Source organism: Taudactylus pleione, unplaced genomic scaffold (genome assembly GCF_031769625.1).
Source record: "Taudactylus pleione unplaced genomic scaffold, aTauple2 ptg000969l, whole genome shotgun sequence".
In the NCBI taxonomy this organism is placed as follows: domain Eukaryota; kingdom Metazoa; phylum Chordata; class Amphibia; order Anura; family Myobatrachidae; genus Taudactylus; species Taudactylus pleione.
This window is the reverse complement of record NW_028285370.1, coordinates 3178-23646: the sequence shown is the minus strand read 5'-3', so window position 1 is coordinate 23646 and position 20469 is coordinate 3178. Positions and strand designations below refer to the sequence as shown.

The 20469-nt window shown below is 45.3% G+C and overlaps 1 protein-coding gene and 1 pseudogene across 1 annotated transcript; one reads left to right on the top strand and one right to left on the bottom strand.

The window, feature by feature from the left end:
- Positions 1 to 651: 651 nt before the first annotated feature.
- On the bottom strand, positions 652 to 11144 carry LOC148454634 (bestrophin-4-like). Its single transcript, XM_088460633.1, has 3 exons — positions 11069 to 11144; positions 2451 to 2605; positions 652 to 1329 (listed from the first exon to the last, which is right to left on the bottom strand). The coding sequence occupies exons 2-3, from the start codon at positions 2579 to 2581 to the stop codon at positions 900 to 902; spliced, it is 561 nt and encodes a 186-aa protein (XP_088316759.1). The 5' UTR covers positions 2582 to 2605; positions 11069 to 11144; the 3' UTR covers positions 652 to 899.
- On the top strand, positions 6672 to 19470 carry LOC148454633 (E3 ubiquitin/ISG15 ligase TRIM25-like; annotated as a pseudogene).
- The last annotated feature ends 999 nt before the right edge of the window (positions 19471 to 20469 follow it).

Genomic DNA, 20469 nt, shown 5'->3' with positions numbered 1-20469 from the left:
ACCGCCCCCGTAACCACCCACAAACGGCACTTCCTGTCAATCACTATGCGATGGGTCTGCCTAGCCTCTGCGATCGCAGTCCAGATCGCAGTGGCCGGTTCACGCGTGCACTTCGATGCATTCGCAATGCAAAATAATCGGTGTGCGTATTCGCAGTTGCATACGGTAGTGAATCAGGCCCTGATCACGGTTCTGTTTGGAGCAATAGATTTCAATTTAAATTGAAGCCTCACAGAAACACACGGGGGTTGTTCTATAAATTGCACAGGTCACCTTTAATCTAATTGCCAGTAAAAGTCTCAGAAATTAATTTATTAGTTTGGAGTCCTGTCCTGTTGTTCTGTCCTCTTTTCAGCTACATTGGCTAGAATCAACTTTTTACACTATTAGAATGTCAGCTTCATCTGTCTCCTCTGTCTAATTTTGCATACAGTGGCAGAGAAAAAAACATGATAGTAGTAATAAGCATTTCTTGATCAACAAAATGATAAGGTTGGTATATAATGGTCACTGTCTGGGTTAATGGTAATGAAATGGTAACTATAACAAGTCTTGCTTTATTAGAGAAAGTATAACAAGCAAACACGTAGGTGCAACAACGTGATGAGCACTAATGAATCCAGAAAAGGAGTCACCAGTCTGCAAATGGCTACAGATTGCAGGTTGGATTGTTACCACATACCCAGGTACCCCACCAGCAACTCTACATTCACAATCTCTAGTTAGACAATGCTGCAGAGAGCACTTAGCAACTTATAGCTCCCTGTAGTGGGAATTTTACCAGTGTCAGTAGATAATAATTCGATACAGATAGTACGTAGCTGAGCAGTTTGTTTCCAGGAGATCCACAGGTTTAGTTCATCTATTAGAAGGTTAATGGCCACTGTGAGCGTCTCTTGTTACGCCTCAGTCTGGTCCGGATCCAAGTTCTCCTCAGAAGGTTCATCAACGGTGATAAGAACAAGGGGTACTTTGGGCTGCTCCATCTTCTTCTGCTTCTCGGAGGCCTCCAGCCTACGAGGAACCCTGGGCACAACTTGAGGGGTTGGTGGCTCACTGGCCCGACTCTCATCTTCTGTGTTCTCCTCCTCATCAATGCGTCCATCTGAATCAAGATCGCTGTAACGGGCATTATCGTTGGGAGACGGGAACCCGTCCCCCCTGAAGCGGCCGAGGTGGTGGTTCCGTGTCCCCCGGCTCATGAGGTTTTTCATGCTTACCCCAGGCGAAGCAGCGGAGGATAGAAAGCGGCTGAGCATTGGAGTGCGAGCTCGGGGGAGGTTGGGGGTGGCCGACACTTGCTGACTCTGCTCCGAGTCCCCTTCAATGCTGAGATGAAAGGAGACACATTGGATGAAAACTTTGTCTTGGTACAAATGTAATTTTGCAATATATTTATATTACAGAAAATATTCAAAGCAGCTTTTATTAGTAATGTATGAAGAGATAATGTAGTTACTGGTACCGACGTGCAAAGAATGAAAGAGTGACTCTGCCATTAATAGTCACTGAAGCCTGCCCTACAGTTGCTTGTGTTTCGTCAGCTTCCAGTTCTTATTAATTCCCTGTTTCTGTGGTATCAGTCTTCTGCCTACAGAGGGCGCTCTCAGGCTATATCTCTCCACACCCATACATTAGAGGGTGAAGGGCACCCACCGCCTTAATCTACCTCTATTGCATGTCCCATCTGCTACTGTTTCTGTAACTTACCCTAATACTTAGTAGCCAAGATTTTGTCAGGTACGTCTTGAAAGACTACAATCCCCATCATACCATATTAACTGAAGTTTATTATAACCTCCTCCCAGTGTTGTTTAAGAAAATCGGGTAATATTTGGCAGATGCAGCAAACTCTAATTTCGACCATAGACGTATTCTTAATATTCATCATTATATCCGCTCTCTATTATGCCACATATAGCACAGGCCCGGAATCAAAGTCGTAAGCTTTTGGCATCCCTGCTGCGTCTTTGCATGCAGAATATGCTAATGCTGCAGGAGGCGTCTTGTGTAAATAAACGCCTCCTGCCAGCTTCTGTGATCCGCTGCTGCGTCCGAGGACGATAATCGGATCACACTGCGTGACATCGGTCATCTGAGTAACCTCAGGTTACTTGGGATGGTCTGTGCTTTCAGCAGCTGAAGCCAGTGAAGCCGTGTACAAAGGTGCAGCCACTGGCTTCAGCATGCACAGAAAATGGGGCCGCAAACTCCTCTTGTTGCTGTTATAACACTGGTGCTTCTTAGGTGTCTAAGCATTATACCACTTCTGTTATTATATATTTATATCTGACAGATAATTAAACTGCATCTAGTGGTATCCAGACTATGCATATTGTCTTGTGGACAATTTACTAGTACTAAATGCCTTTCACTGGTTGTCTTCTCCATTCTACCCAATAAACAGATGCATTGCACACAGCAGCCAGAGTGAGCTATTACGTCCGTACCGCATGTCGAAGGTGGAGCCCATGAAGGAAGGTTTCAGGGTTTCGGCTGCTGTGGCCACGGTATAGGGAGGTAGTGCACTCTGCTCGTCCCAGTATTTGTCCTTTACCATAGGAGGCAGGTTTTGGTACATGTCATCCACAGATAAGAGTGATACCTATTGGAAGAGAGTAAAGGATGAAACAAACCTGCCCTCTGAGAACAGTACAGGTTTTCTGGATGCTCTGGCAGAAGCACAGATTGGTTTGCCAGTCCTTTGGAATGTACCACATTATATTTAGACTAGGGGTGAGCGGGTTCAGTTTTACTCGGATCTTTAAACAGCATTTTATTGGCTATCGCCTATCATGTGTTTTGGATAGCCAATAGAATAAATCTGAATTTGCGGTAAAGTGGCGATAAGAACCGAGTAAATCCGAGTAAAACCGAGCCTGCACATCCCTAATTTAGACTAGTATTTTTGACCCGTTGGGTAGGTAGCGTGGCTTTTCCCTAAATCTCTCATTCATTCTCTCTTCCCTGCTCACCCCCGCCCACAAACTTGTCCCATCCATCTGTCGCAGCAGTGGTAGTCATTGGTGCATGATGGAGACAGGAGAGACCATAATGGATTATTATATAGACGTTAAGGCCTAAATTAAGTTTGCGTTAAGTGGTTTCGCAACTCCATTGCTCCAGTAAAATTAACAGGGCATGTATTTAGGATATACTGGTTTTAGCACACCTTGGGTTTACAAATGGATTACATACTCCATTAATTTGTCTTGCTGCATTGAAATAAGATCTTATAAAAATCAATGCTAAAAAGTCCCTCTGGCTTGGGTAATTGTAGACATCAGTGTATATTAGGTTGGGAAACACGGTTGGTGTTGTGGATAGCATTACTGCCTCACAACACAGAGGTCTTGGGTTTGAGGTCCACCAAACTCCACACAGTGTGTGGAGTTTAAATGTTCTCCCTGTGTTTGTGTGTGTTTCCTCTGGGTTCTCCGTGGTTGCGTGCGTGCGTGCGTATGATGAATGAATAAAAATCTGCCGTCCAGGTCAGTGCGGTAAACGACACTACACGCTAAAACAAACACACCAGTGCCGGCGCCGGATAGTACATTCACTGACAGTGACTTTACTACCCGGCGGTGGCGGTGTTTGTTTTAGCAGCCGATAATAGTCAATTGGATATACAATGGAGCACCTATACTACAATAAGGATAATGTATACAACTCTCAGTTTTAAACAATATTTTTAATTTAAATAAATCACAATAAAAAAAGGGGATATATATTCCCTTTATTCGGTACAAGCATATATATGAAATAGTCACAGCAATATTGCACAATAGTAATGGCTTCATGCAATGTAACACACTCTCACATAAGGAAACAGTACTGTGCAAATGGAATGTAAGTGGTAAATTTACTAAAGTGAGAGTTTTTAGAAGTGGAGTTGTTGCCCTTAGCAACCAATCAGCTTCTAGCTATTGTCTTTTAGAAGGTGCTAGTCCAGTGTTTCTCAAACTCGGTGCTCAGGACCCCACACGGTTCACGTTTTGCAGGTCACCCAGCAGGATCACAGGTGTAATCATTACTCACTGACACAGGTGGAGCTAATTATTTCACTTGATTCAGTGTGGAGACATGGAAAACATGCACTGTTTGGGGGTCCTGAGGACCGAGTTTGAGAACCTGTGTGCTAGTCAAATGTTAAGTAGACTCTGATTGGTGGCTATGGGCAACATCTCCACATCTAAAAACCTCTCTCTTTAGTAAAATACCCCTTAGTGTATTTTTTTTCTCATTCCAATATATGAGTGGCACTCTACAATATGTAGTTTCCCAGATCAAATCACAGTCAATATATATCTTGTGCCCTAGTAGTGAAGGTACATAACTGAATAAAGGGCCTGATTCACTACGGATCGAAATTGCAATAGCGATTACGCACACATTCTCACTGCGATAGTATGCTAATCCATTGCGATCTCTATGCCATCGCAGCACAACATAAGGACGCCCACTTTATCATACATACATCCGTAATACTTAGCAAGACTGCGAAAACATCAGTAACATGGAGTACCGTCGCAGCCTCACGCACACTTGCACAAGCTCTGACCTTACTCAGGAATTGCTAACTTCATCACACACTTTGAGTTCTCAAGCTGCGTAAGGCATCGCAGTGGATAACTTATGCACGCCCATACAACGGCATACAGACGCACTGGCACGCCTGCATTTCACCGACCACCCCTGTCACCTCCCACAAATGGAACTTCCTGTCAATCACTCTGCGATGGGTCTGCGTAGTCACTGCAATCGCTATCCCGACCGCAGTGGCCGGTTCACGCACACACACATGCGCAGAAGGCAATAATCGGCCAATTGCATGCTTAATCGCAGTTGTAATCGGCAGGGTTGCACGATTTAAATCAGATGATTAAATCATGATTTAAAACAAAACGTTAAACTACAAATTTTGCTTAGAAAGAGATAGAAGTTTAGGTGGGGGCAGTCCTTTTTTTTTTTTTCTTTTTATCTCAGCCGGGTAGAATAAGAAAAAAGCATAGTCCTGCTGAAATTGAGACTGCTATAGAGTTGTCAAATATGCTGGTCATCATCAACTTTTCTGCATCCATGAAACGCCAAGTATCTCCTCTAGCCTGGTGGATGTCCTACGTAACTCGGCTTCAGTAGACACTTCTGTAGCAAATCTTCTGAAGCAGATGTTCACCACAGTTTCATCAAGTGCAGGAATCGAAAGGATTTTTTTCAACGTACGGTTTTGTACAATCCAAAACACGCAACAGATTGGGAATGAAAAAGCAGCTAAACTGGTTGCATGCTACAGAGCCTGTTCTGTTGAGGGCAAATGTGAGGACGTGGACAAAGGCATGTAGATGTTTGACTCAGACTCAGTCAACTGAGTGAAGTTCAGAGCCTAATTGTACTTCTTGATGCAACCGTTTAGTGTGGATTTATTCTATTACTGTATTCATTTTGTTACTGTTCTCACTTCAAAAATTGTTCATGTATTACTAAAACAAGGTGTAAACATCTACAATCAAACCCTTTACTTAAAAAAATAATTAATTAAAAAAAAATCCTATTTAAATCCAAAAAATCTGATTTAAATCAAATCCGATTTTTATTTTTTAAAATTTATTTTTTTAAATCCGATTTTTATGCAACCCTATCGGTAGTGAAGCAGAACCAAAGTCTCCAAAGTGACTGCTTTGAATGATAGAAAGAATATAAGTCTATGTAGGAGAAGATATAGCACATAAATATACCGGCGTCAGTGCTATTCCGGATACCAGCTAAGCATCGGAGAATTACTACACAGAGCGCCATCCCTGCTATCCGGCTCTGGGGAAGGAGCGGTGGCCTCTGCCTTGTGCCGAGCCTACAGTGTAGCATGGAGTGTGTATAGACACAGAGCTGCTGTGCTACTTCAGTGTCAAATGCAGGATTTCTAGAGGGGGGTTTCCAATACCTGATTTTAGAGTGAGTGTAGCCAGTCCATGAAGAGGGCATCATTAGCACTTATCCAGTTTTAATATGCGTCATACAAAGTGTATTGTATATCATAATTCCAACATATACAGGACCAGCGATCACAGTAAAGGACTCCAAACATCAGTAACGGATTGCCGCGATCCTGCAACCCGACATTGCAGGATCGCAGAAATCCAACATGTTGGATTTCACAGATATGCCGATCACAATCAAAAAATGATTGTGATTGGCAGATTGGTGAAATTTAACATGTAGAATCTCACCAATCCTGCAACGGATCGTGGAACATCTGATCACAGGATCGCGGCGATCCATCTCTGATGTATGGGGCCCTTAAGCCATTAAATGTGGTAGTAGGGACATCCTGCCTAGGCTGAATGTTTTTATTTTAGATGTGGGCACCATTCCAGAGAATTGGAGCAAGTCCTGGGGTCTGGGGGAGTAGAAGAACCTAGCACTGCCCTGGACATATATTTACATATTGCATTATTATACAGTATTAATAATTAAACCTATTGATGGTCTATAGCAGTGCACCCCTAACAGTGCATGTTTTCCAGTTTTCCTAGTTGGTACACAGGTGTATTTATTACTGGCTGACACATGTTAAAAGATTCCCAGGTGGTGCTAATTATTTAATTTGTGATCCTGAGAAGAACATGCAGCACTAGTAAAATTCTATTATATTACAATTTCTGTTGTGGTCACGGTGTGGACTGGGGAGGGGGGTTTCCATGCAACCAGACCCCCCCCCCCTCCCTGTGTTTGCCTAAGCACTTGGTAAGCTGTGCTACTGTATTAAGTTGCTGGTGCTGGGAGCAGTGTGAGAGTCAGCTGTAGGAGATCATTAGCTGCTAGTGCAACTTTGTCTGATGTGGAGTTCGTCTACTGCTAGTGCAGCATAAAGACTGGACATGGAGATCTCAGGCTGTTTGTGTGACCAGCAATGGCTGGGTAAAGTAATTATACCACCAGTATATTTGTGTGCTATATCTTCTCCTACATAGACTTATACTCTTTCTACCATTCTAAGTGGGCACTTTATTATTATTATTATTATTATTATCCTTTATTTATATGGCGCCACAAGGGTTCCGCAGCGCCTTACAAAGTACAAAAACAAACGAGCACACAAGACAACAGTTATTAACAGTACAGACAATGCAGGACAAGTACATGATTTATAAACAATGCTGCATAACACCTAAATAAGCAGCAGGGTGTCAGTAAGCAGTTTTAGGCACCATTGTAAATGAAAGTAAAAGTAAGGCAAGAAGAAGCACGTGAGGAAAGAGGGCCCTGCTCGTGAGAGCTTACATTCTGAGGGGAGGGTCAGACAAACAGGGGTGACACAGATGGGCTAGATAGTGAGGAAGGAGCATAGAGTAGTGGGTTAGGATGAGCGCTGGAAAGCATTGAGGAAGAAATGGGTCTTGAGGGCCCAGTTGAAGATTAAAAGCCAGGAAGCCAAGTGATGGAGGAATTTTGCAGGAGCAGTGGTGTCAGAGGGGTATAGCCAGGGTTTGGTGATGGCAAGGAGAATCAAGGCATTACAGATGAAGTGCTCATGAACAGGGACCAGTTTATTATAGACAAAACTGGCTTTCCAGAGGGAACAGGAGAGAGGGACAGAGTTAAGAGGCGAGAGGAGAATGAGATTATTAGGGTTGATGTAGTGTGGAGGTGATATTGATCTAGAGAAGGGGGATAAGGAGTGTGGGGTTATGTGGCTGGCTTCTGAATGAGGAAGGGTGACAGCAGGTGATGGGTAAGGTGGAGGTTTAGTGTGGTGTGGGGGGGGAGAAGGATAAGTATCTTGGAGAAAAGAGAGGGTGCAGAGTTTAGTGGTGGTGCAGCAGGACCATGGTGGGAGAGTAGAGAATAATACTGGAGTTGTGGGAGATGCAGTTGAGAGACTAATATGTGATGAAGAGAGACAGAGGAGGGGGAGAACGTAGAGGGGACTATGGATGGAGAAAAGAGGTGAAAACTGGTGGTAGAGGAGAAAATAATGTAGCAGCTGAGTGAAGGAGGAGTAGAAGAAAAGAGACATAGTGTAGATGAGGCAGTCGGGGGGGGGGGGGGGGAGTCAGTAGTAGTAATGAGTGTGAGATGAGGGAGCAGTACAGGTCAAAGGTCAAAATCAGATAAAAGGAAGGACAGTGCTGGAAGATGTAAAGGCACAACTACAATAGTATATTATAACCAAAAAAAGAGTAGAGAGCTGTTAAAGTAGCAAGACTTGAGAATTAGTCTAAAGTATGAATATATATATATATATATAAAGAAAAAGGTATACGTGTGAAACAATGGTAGGTACTACAGTGATATAAAGATAAATTGACAGTGGTATTGGAATGATGTAAACAATGTAGAGAAGAAACGCAAACATACAAGTATTAAATGTTCAGTAAGCAGGTAGTTGCTTACAATGATGAAGCAGGGTGTTGGCAAAAGGTGTGTCCAGGTTATAATGGAAGCTGGTTGCTGAGTAGCAGGGTTTCCAGAAGCTCAGAAGATCCCTTGCTTTTTTTCCAAGTTATAGAGAGTTCTTTTAAAATGTTGTCCTCCTGTCTTCCTCCTGACTAACTCTTGAAGTTATGCTGTACATGTAGTCCCACTTAGAAAAAAACCCACTTTGAAATAAAACCTAGAAGCCTTGTACAAGCCTAAAGCCTTGTAACCTACTGATTATATAGTTAAGCATAACATGTGTAGTCACTGATTACACCCACCCTCAAAACCCTCACCCACACCAGAAACAAGTCATAAAATTCTAATACAAACAAGCAGAGCCAAAACAGCATCCCATGAAGCTAGGAGATAGATCTGACTAGATATTTACATTTAAAGTTACTCTGGATTTTACAGATATTATTTAAAGACAGTATACCTAGCAAATGAGAATTCCAAACAGCATTGGTTTTTCTACAATAGATGCCTGGTAACTTTGGAAACTTTATTAATTTGTGTGGCCACAATACTAGGGCACAAGATATTTGTTGACTGTGATTTGATCTGGGAAAGTACATATATTGTATAGTGCCACTCATATATTGGAATGAGAAAAATGATACACATAGGGGCATATTCATTAGGCTGCGAGAATAGCAAACATTCCGCACCTGTGAGGTAATTCCTGCAGTTGTGGGTTTATTGCTATTCTATTAGATGCGTTTTTTTTAAACACGCGCCACCCCACCGATGACTAAGCAATTGGAAGTATCCAATTAGCTTAATTAGTCCTTAATTGCTTACCTCTTACAGCGCTGTCGTCTTCATCCTGCGTCGGGAGTCGGCTCTTCTGCAGCAGCAGTGAGTATGTCAGTGTGTGTGCTGTATGTAAGTGTGTATGTGTTCCACTGTCAGTGTGTGTGGTGTATGTAAGTGTGTATGAGTGTGTGTGTGTTCCACTGTCAGTGTGGCCCCCAGCAGACCTTGTCCCTCCCACCAGCCCCTGGAGCCTTACAGGAGCCCCTGGGACTCTCAGCAGCCCCCTCTCCAGTAAGAAGAGAGAGGATAGGTCACTGGGAGCTGCGGAGACCACTAGAGACCCCCGGCCAGGTAAGTGAAGATTTTTTTTTTCTGTTTAAATTAGGCGGCGCAGGGTTTTCAGCACTGAAAACCCTGCAACCAGGATCTTTTAAATTGAATACCGTGGATATCGGGAGCGCGCATACCCGCGGAATTTATAAAAAAGGCGCAAGGTTTTTACCTCGCTCACTGTATATGCCCCTAAGATTCTATTTGCACAGAACTGTTTCCTTTTGTGAGAGCATGTTACATTGTATGAAGCCATTACTATTGTGCAATATTGCTGTGACTTTATCATATATATGCGTTTACCAAATAGAGGGAATGTATGTCCCTTATTTTATTGTGATTTATTTAAATTAAAAATATTGTTTAAAACGGAGAGTTGTATATATTATCTTTATTCTAGTCTAGGCGCTCTATTGTATATCCAATTGTTATAGCAATGTCTTTGCTTAAAGGGGAATGGTAATTACCACTGAGAGCAGCCACTCCAATATTGTTGAATGAGGTGGCGCACTATATAAACACAATGCCAATAAGAGTCAGCCAGACTCTTATTGGCTGCTGCACCCAGGGCCGGTTCCGAGCTCCACCTTTCGGCTCCTGCAGTGGGTGAAGGGAGAGACTTCATGAAGGGGGGGATGCTGCCTGCCAGGTCAGTGTGGTCTGCAAACAAGCAGACTGCCACAAGCATCGGGTAGTACAGTCACTGACAGTGAGTGTACTACCCGGCGTCGGTGTGTTTGTTTTAGCAGCCGATAAGAGTCAGAATTTGTTGGCTGCTGCACTCAGTCGGCGCCGGGCTGGAACGCACTCATGAGCTCCTCCTTCCGGTTCCCACAGTGGGTGAAGGGAGAGATGTCATGATGTCTCTCCAATAGTGGCGAGCGGGACGGGAGGAGCAGACGCAGGAGCAGGGATTCGGGTAAGTATAGTTTTGTGTTCTGTGTGTTTTATGTGTAAGGAGCACTACTACTGGGGGCACTGTATAAGGGGAACTATATAGGGAGCACTATTGGGGGCACTAAGTAAGAGGCACTACTATAGGGAGCATTGCATAAGGGGCACTGCTACTCAGGGAATTGCATAAGGGGCACTACTACAATGGGCATTGCATAAGGGGCACTGCTACTAGGGGCATTACATAAGGGGCACTACTACTGGGGGCATTAAGATGCATATGGAAAGGAATGTTCCCAGAGTGATGAGAAATGGTGGCGTATCATGATGACATGCCGCTACTTTTCAGTGGCCACGCCCCTTGTGGCATGCGACTACGCCTACTTTTTTTGGTGCACATGTCTTCGGTGCACACACACACAGTTGGGGGGGGTCGCAGCCACTTTTCATCTTGCCCTGGGCGCCAAATACCCTGCTTATGCCACTGCTCGCAAGGATATGTGTATAACAGGCAATCCCGATGCCCCCTCTCTATCAGGACACGTGTAATACAGACAGCCCCAGTATCTCCTCACTCTCTGGACACTTGTAGTACAGACAGTCCCGATGCCTCCTCACTCTCAGGGCACATGTAATACAGACACGTTTTGCAATTCATTAATGTTCTTACTTGCAGATTCCTGTCAATCAATCTGTTGGTTTCAAAATCATCATCATCTTCTCCAAAAGGATTAATGAGCTGTTCAGCCACCTGGAACATGGGGAGAATGACGTGTCACATGCATTTTTATTATTACATTTTTTTTATTTAAAGCTCTCAAAAGGGTTCTGTGGCGATATCCAAGAGGATAAAACTGACAAGAAATTTAAGTACAGATCAGTGGTCAAAGTAGGTATTTTGAAGTGGGGATATGGAAAACCGTGCACATCGGGAAAAGGGGTGAGGCCATTTAAAAGGGGGCGTGTTCTTAAGTTGTGCCCCTTTTTTTTATCAGTGTAGTGTACCACACCATAGTATCTCTTATACACTTATGCCACACAATAGTAGTGCCACTTATACAATGCTCACAGTAGTAGTACCTCTTATACACTTTGGGCCTGATTCAGAGCCGAACGCTATTTGCGGACGGTCGTTCTGATAAAGGGGCTGGCTATTTAAATGAAGTGCTTGCTCTTTGCGGTCTGTTGACGCCTCTAAGTCTGAACGAGCGAACAAAACCTGCGGCCGCTATTTTGAAAAAATGCCCCCAGGCCGCTCACATCATACGTCATCTCCGGTATTTATTAGATTAATCGAGTACATCGAAAGGCGTATAAACTACTCGCTATTCTTGTGGTAGCATTTTCCTACCGCAATCATGCGAGCAGTTCAGGCTAAAAGACAACCAAGTGACGTGGTGGATGACGCTGCTTTGTTAATTATTCACTCCCATTAAACGCCCGTTTTGACCGTTTGGCACACCTGCGTTCGGATCTCCACTCCCCGTTTTCAAGCACCTTCCCCTGTTACCACCCACAAATGCCTCATTCTGTCGCTCAAATTAGCAGGCATTCGCTATTTTGCGAGCACACGAATTTCGACCGCACTGACTGGTTCGCGCATGCGTATTACGAACCGTACGCATGCGCAGTTGTGCGAACATCGCTCGGAACGAACGAGCGGCTCTGAATCAGGCCCTTTATGCCACACAATAGTAGTGCTCCTTATACAATGCCCACAGTAGTAGTGCCTCCTACAAATTGCCCACTGTAGTAGTGCCCCTTGTAGTAGTGCTCCCTATAAATTGCCCACAAAAGTAACACATAATGACATGCAATCAAACAAACAGTACTTACCTGAAGCACCACTCCTGTGTCCGCCGGCATTGCTCTTCACTGTGGGAGAGACATCGTGACTTCTCTCCCAACACCCACTCAGGAGTGAGCTTCGGCGTCTGGCTGCAGGGAGGGGTCCATTGGGCACCTGATGGTAACAAAATCTCAGCGGTGGCCTGGCCACCAGTGATGGGCGGACCTTGGCTGGGTCTCAATGGATGTGTGTGGGTCTGGGGGCATGACAACACAGTCACATCTTTGTAGCCCTGCCCCCACTATGCGATGCCAAGATTACCGGCATTCTGAGACAGGGCAGAGCCACGATGATGACGCAAGTCAACGCAACAGGGCCAGCTCTAGGGGTGCTTGACCTGAGCGGTCGAACAGGGGCGCCACCCCAGCATCCCAATTTTAGTGGGACAGTACTGTCCTGCTGTTACATCCATGGGCCGAAGTGGCCCGCGGGTGGTCAAATCGTGGATGCTACTCGCAAGGGGCCTGATTCAGACCTGCTCGCAAGCGCTATGCGCTCGCAAGCGGGTCGATGGTGGCCCAGTGCGCATGACTGAGCCGGCTCCGTCGTGCGCATGCGCGAGACCCGGATAGTGACGGCCAAGCCGTCGCTCCAGTTCTCGCAACAAAGGGGGCGTGCTGTCGATGTTGAGTGACAGCACGCCCCCTTTGGTGGGCGGGCCGGGGGCGTGTCTGCCCAGACGGAGGTGTTCCCATGGGAACGCCTACCGTCTGGGGTCGGCCCCACTGACATCACTTGTGCTTTCGGCTGGGGCTTGCGGCAACGAGACCCTACCGCAAGGGTCTCGTCGCAAGCCCGATGGTCGCGATGGTCTTGACCATCGCGACCATCTTCCTGCCCGCTCCCTATAGCTGTGGGTGGTCATCCACAGCTATGCGAGCGGCCAGGAGGCCACTCTAAAAAAGGACGGCCCTGATTCAGAGCGAGCACTCTGTCAGAGCATCCGGCTCTGAATCGGGGCCTTGGTACCTTATCTCTATTCACTTTGTCTCCTAACTGTTTAGTAAATAGCCCCTTATACTGTTACTCCTATATATGCACTATGCTAGGTTTATACACTACAGGTCAGAAGTCTTAGAAATTTAGGCAAGTCAAGTCCAGTGAGTAACCTGCGGAATCGGTAGCGCCAGGCCGACAGATGAGCAGAGCCCGGCAGCGGAAGCCCGACCACGCTGGAAATCCTGATCGTCGCTAAGGTAAGTATATACTACCCTAACCCTCCTTAGGGGTGCCTAACCCTAATCCCCCCCCTTCCCCGCTGCCTAAACCTAAGTCCACCCCGGGGGGGTGCCTAACCCTAAGCCTCCCTAGCCTAACCCTAACCCTCCCGGGGGGGTGCCTAACCCTTTTTTTTCGTGTTACTGATATCACAGGGGTTAGCCCCACCCCCTGATGGTCCCCTTGGCCCCACCTCTAATGATGATTAGCCTGCTGTTCCCCCAGCAGCGATGGCCCTCAAGGGGTGCAAACCCCGTCAACGGTTCACCATAGATGGTTTTGTGCCATCGACTGTAATTTAAATTTTTAAAAAAGAACCTTTGTGTGCAGCACAGTTGGTGCAGGCCCCAGCGGCGGCCACACTGCGCACACTATGGGGCCTCGAGCCAGCACTAAAGATTTTCCAGCTGTTCTGCAGCAACAGTAGCAAGCCTATTCAGACAGAAAGTTTGCACCTGCTATAGGGCTGGTGCAATCTTCGATGTAGCGACTGAAGGTGCAGTGGTGGTGTGTCCTGGTTGGCACCGTGATGGAATAGCACCATAGCCAATGTGCATCTCAGTAGGTTGAGAATCACTCATGGCATTAGCATAAAGACACGAGCGCTGCAGCTGCGATTGCTTCTGCCTCTGAATCGGGCTCACTGTTTGTATAAAAGCAATGTTGGAACAGACCATACTTGCCTACACTCCCGGAATGTCCTGGAGACTCTCAAATGTCGTGTGGCTCTCCCAGATGCCTGGATAAGAGGCTGACCGTTACTGCCCACTTGTCGAGTAAAGAGGACAGTCCAAGTGGTTTGATGACCCCATTCGCACTGGATTGCATCATAGTAGCTCCACACCCTGCCTTACCATGGGACGTTGTATAACATGTGACAGGGCCATGATGATGCGGGCACAGCGTCTCATCCCCACCCACACTACCCACTTGACTGCACCAAATTATTGATCTGGTTTGGGTTGAACTCGACAGAGACCTGAGAGTAAAGCAACCTACAAGTGCAACACAAGTGTGGGAACTTCTGCAATAGCTTAGGGAGAATTTCCCTAACCCTATTTAATTTCCATTGTAGAAATAATGCCACCAGTGTGTGCAGCGGTTATTTCTACAAAAGGCGGCTACTTAGATTAAATATGGTTTCAAAAAAAAATATTCTATGATTTATTATTTTACATTTCTTTTATGTCCAATATTTTTTTTTTTTTTCACAGACATACCCCCACTGAGTACGTGGTCATGCCCCCTGTCCCGGAATAACTGTCTCTGATGTTTGAGGTAAGCTGTAACTATGTAGTGTTAACTCTAGGCCTGATTCAGCTTTGGGAATAGAGTAAGATATAGCACGTAACTGATCATCTTTGTGAGACCATGCTGCACTGCAGGTGGGGCAGATGTAAAATGTGCAGAGAGATTTAGATCTGGGAGGGAGGTGTCCAAACGGAATACATACGAATTACCGCCGGACACAAGTCCGGCGGTTCAAATCCCGACAGCGGCAGGCCGTCACGGCTGAAAATCCCGATCGTCCGCAGGTAAGTATGAACTAACCTAACCCCCCTAACCCTAACCTTCCACCCAGTGCCTAAACCTAACCCCCCCCCCCTTCCCCGCCGCCGCCTAACCCTAAGTCCCCTGGGGGGGTGCCTAACCCTAATCCTCCTTCCCACTAGCCTAACCCTAACCTCCCAGGGGGGGTGCCTAACCCTAAGTCCCCCCCCGGAAGCCCTAAACCTAACCCCCCCCCCCGCGGCTGTCCGCAGCGGCGCCCAGCATCTCTTCGATCGGGATGCCGGGGGCGCCGGTCTCCCGACGTCGGTAAAATAATAGGCGTCTAGAATTAGACGCCTGTCATTTAACCCTTGCCGGTATAAAGCAGTCTGGAAGCCGGCTGTCGGGCTTACGTCAGCCGGCTTCCCGATTGCATACCGTCCAAACTGACATATAAATTGCAGTCTAAAAATAAAGCTGTGAAGTATTTGTGGGCTACATACAAAAGCAACCAGTATATACCCTGCATGCAAAATAAAATGTATGCATTTGTACCCCTTGCATTGCAACATGATTTGTCCTGGTTCACAGTTACTTGCTATATCTTACTCTATTCCCAAAGCTGAATCAGGCCCTCTATACTGTCCTGCAATCCGTACCCCTCCTCCATTTTTTTTTTTTATCTCTCGCTCTCTCTCCCCTCCCCCATTACTGGGATTTACTGTATAGGGAAAACTCACTTCTGAGAGTGGCTTAGGAGTACTAGAGTGAGAGTTTTTAGAAAAGATGTTGCCCATAGCAACCAATCAGATTCTAATTATTATCTTCTAGAAGGTGCTAGATAATAAGTAGAAACTAACTGGTTGCTATGGGCAACATTTCTTCTAAAACTCACTTCTAAAAACTCTCACTTTAGTAAATGTACCCTTAGTAATGTTTTCTTTATGGTAATGTAACCAGGGCCAGATTAAGCCTGGAAAACTGTGATGGCATGGCCCTCCCGAACAGACCCAACTAATCTTATCCAGACCCATAAATAAGAACGATATCCTTATATCATACTGGCTCACTCTCCTGGAAGTTGCGGGACACTCCTGAATTTGGGAGAAAGTCTCCCAGCTCCTGAAGTGAGTGTGATGTGGGTAATGATGACGCGATACGCTGTGAATCCCGTCATCACTGCGTTCATTTTCATTTTTGCAATATTTTGTAGTTGGTAAATAGGCCTCTATAATACACAGAGGTCTATAAGACAAAACCATTTTTAATTCTTATAAATAATTATCACAGAATCGTAACAAACGATGTGACTGTACTTGATAAAGTAATATCTGCCTCATTTGTTCTGTATGTTGTCCCTTTATGTATTAGCTGTGTCCATTAGTATAACTGTGTATGAGTATTACCTGTAATACAAGCTCAGCCTTAACCTGAGGGAGATTAGTTGTATGAAGCCATGGAGAGAGATGAAGTTACCCAAAGCAACCAATCACCTGCTAACTGTCATTTATCTAGCACAGTCTATGAAATGACAGTTAGAAGCTGATTGGTTGCTTTTGACAACTTCTTAACTTCTTAGGGCCGTATTCAATTGCCGGGGAAAAACCGTTATCGGCGATACTTTTTCGCCGTTGACGTCACTTTCGCCAATCTGGCTTATCCCCGTATTCAATTCTTCAGACTTTTCGCCGGTGTGGAAGGTCAATGGTAAGAACCCTGCGAAAAAGTATCACCTATGTATGAGTGTCGAAAAAAAGTGCAGAATTCAGGTTTTGGGGTACATACTTCCAAAAACCACCCTGCACCCCTTGAACAGTCCCCCAAAGGTATTCTGTGTAAAAAAAAATTAAAGTACCACAGGACACCCCAAAAAATTACTTTCATTTTGGGGGCGAAAAAAGTTGGGGGACAAACTTCTAAACTAGCAAAATAGATTCAGGGGGGGTCCTCAAGTATGCGCCAGGTGTCTTTTTTTTTTTTATTGCAGGTTGTTGCGGCAGGTGGATTTTTTCACATTTTTAAAAAGTTAGACACTTTAAAATATGCTTGCACCCATTTTCTTGTACCCCAAATTTGATGGGAATACTAATTTTTTTTTATTAAAAACCTTGCCAAAAGCTACTCTTCACCCCTTTTGCAAAGACGCTAAACAGCACCTATTGAGGCCATTTAAACACCCCAAATACCTTCAGCAGGGCTATTCGCGGGTACCCATAGTGAACCCCCATGTCAGAGCGTCTTTTGGGGGTGTCAGGCTGATTGCCTCAAAAATGACAGCATTTTCCGCTCATTTCGTTTTTGCCGATTTGGAATTGAATACAGGGATACGCGGGGACGAGCTCGATACATTTTCACTCTGAAAAGTGGCGATGATGGCGAAAAGTCCGGCAACTGACTTTTTGCTCCTAATTGAATACGCCTCTTAATCTCTCTCAAAGGCGTAATACATCTCCCCTCCTTCGGGGAGAATATGAGCTCATTGGTTTCTGAGTATTAGAGACTTTCACTTTCATTTCTCTCTTCTGCTGCCAGAGATGGCGTCTGCTGATCTGAGACAGGAGCTGGACTGTTCCATCTGCCTGAGCATTTATACAGATCCTGTAACCCTGAGATGTGGACACAACTTCTGCCGGGTCTGTATTGATCGTGTGCTGGATACACAGGAGGGGTCTGGAGTATTCACCTGTCCTGAATGCAGAGCAGAGTATCTGGATCGCCCTGCCCTTGAGAAAAACAGAAAAATCTGCAATATAGCAGAACGTGTGCGCTCTATTCCTGAGGAGGGAACTGGGGTGTTCTGCACTTATTGTGTCCACTCTCAAGTACCTCTTGTTAAAACCTGTCTGAAATGTGAAGCTTCTCTCTGTGATCTACATTGGAGGACACACAACAAGTCAGCAGAACATGTCTTAGTTGATCCCACCACTTCCTTGGAGAAGAGAATATGCTCTGTCCATAAAGAGATCTTGAAGTATTTCTGCACTGAGGATGCTGTCTGTATCTGTGTGTGTCCTGCAGTTTGGCCGGAGAGCATCGGGGACACCTAGTAGAGATGCTGGGTGAGGCCTCTGAGAAGAAGGAGAAACTGAGAAATGTGTTGCAGAAACTGACCACAAAGAGAAAAGAGACTGAGAACAAAATCCAGAGTCTGCAGGAGTGCAGAAAATTTGCTCCAGAAAAAGCAGCTGGTTTAATAGAGACAGTTGCTGCCCTGTTTAAAGACATCAGGAGACAGCTGGAGGACCTAGAGAAGAGAGTCCTGGATGAGATCTCCAGGCAGGAAGAGCGTGTTTCACTCTCAGGCTCTGAACTGATCCAGCAGCTGGAAATAAAGAAGGATGAGATGACCAGGAAGATGTGTCACATTGAGGAGCTGTGTAACATGTCTAATCCAATGACTGTCTTACAGGAACTAGACACAGGTGACTTGTCTGATACTGAGGAGATGTGTTTCATAACTTGTCCAATGACTATTGTCCAAAAACAGGAATCAGATCCTGAAGAGGGGGATAATCAGGAGATGGAGGAGGAGGGCACTGAGGAGATGGAGGAGGAGGAGGTTAGTACTGAGGAGAAGGGGGGCACTGAGGAGGAGGAGGGGGCACTGAGGAGGAGGAGCATGTCCATAACTTAGGAGATCTGGATGTGGGTCTCATCTCAGGGAAATTACAAACATTATCAGATATAATAAGAGGAATAAATGTATGCTTCTATGTGCAGAAACCAGAAGACATATCACTGGATGTAAACACAGCTGACAATTGTATACACATATCAGGTGATATGAAAACTGCATCCACACCTCCAATAGAACAGAATCAACCAGAGAGATTTCAGGATGATCCTCAGGTAATAAGCACCAGTGTATTCTCCTCTGGGCGACATTACTGGGATGTGGATGTCAGTAAATCACAGAGCTGGTTGGTGGGGATGTGTTATCCCAGTATAGACAGAAGAGGATGTGAGTCACTCATTGGAGATAATAACAAGTCTTGGTGCTTGAATAGGACTGATTATGGTTACTCAGTGATACATGACCGTGAAGAGATCTCGTTACCTGACAATATTCCCTATGATAGATTGAGGATATATCTGGATTATGAGGCAGGACAGCTGTCCTTTTATTCTCTGTGTGACACGATCAGACACTTACACACCTTCACTGAGCCCCTTCATGCTGCATTAGCTGTATGGGAAAAGGGTTGTATAACGATATCTGCGGAGAGTCTGGAGCTATCAGGGAGGGGAATCTGATTGGTGGAGCATTTAGTGCATAGAATGATGGAGTGGATACAGTAGTTTATATGTATTTGAAGAAAATGTACCTGGCCCACAGAATTGGTGTATAATATTGTGGACACTGTAAGTTGTGTATTCAGTGTCCCAGCAGGTGTGCTACATGTCCGACATTATCTATTTCTATTCCTGACATGACAGATATAAATAATTCATAAAGTCATTTGTACTAATCAGAACAATATTTCTATGTAAATCTAAAGTCCAATGAGTGTTCTTCAATTATATGTTAGTAATGTAGTTAATAAAGGGTCACAAATTGTTCCTGTAATCTTGCATTATTTCTCTTAAGCTGGGTACACACAGGAGATGATGTCGGCACGATATGTCATCTCCGCCAGAAACCGAACGACATATTGGTTGCAACGCTCAGTGAGTACTGCCAATATGCACGCTCACGCGGTCACATGCAGTATCGTCCGGTCGGCCATGACTATATCGCATGCGACCCCATTGCAGGTAATGAAGGACAGAATGAGGGATCGTTCCGTGTTCATTACCTTGTTGTAATATGTACCCAGGGCCGGCCCGAGCCTAATATTTTTGGTAAGCGAAGATACATTTTGGCGTCCCCTGGCTGAATTTGCACACTCTGAAGGTGCGTGCACCCGACAAAGGAAAGGGGTGTGGTCTCATGGGACAAGCCATAATCACGAGCAGCAATCTTGCTGGGTACATGCCCAGTGCTCTTGGACCTGCTGGTCATGCTCCCAGTCCCTTTCTCCAGTGAATAGATGCCGCATGCATGCACATGTCATCTATTCACCATTTACCCCCCCCCCCCCATCTCGAACACTTTGTCGCCAAAATAGGGATGTTTGGCTGTAAGGCAGAGACCTAAATCATCTCTCTATGGTAAAGCTGTGACATAGAGAAGACCCACTCTGTTTCCTGGGGCCTCAAATGTGCGTCAGGGGCACTGTCAATGACTGAATCCCCTATGAGTACAGGTACAATATTATAGTAATATTTCCTGCTTTTGAAAGCTTTTCAGGGAGAGTGTGAAAGCACCGCCTATGAGCGTGGCGGTAAAGTGGGCGTGTCCTGCTACATCTGAGAGGCGTGTCATATAACTGACTTACATCCAAATGTAAACGAGCCCCAAAGCACTTAGTAAGATCTACATGTTGATAAAAACACACTGATACTTTTTAGGGCTTGCTCATGTACTGTATTTTACAAGGGGTTCCATATAAGTGACAACAGTAACCTTATAT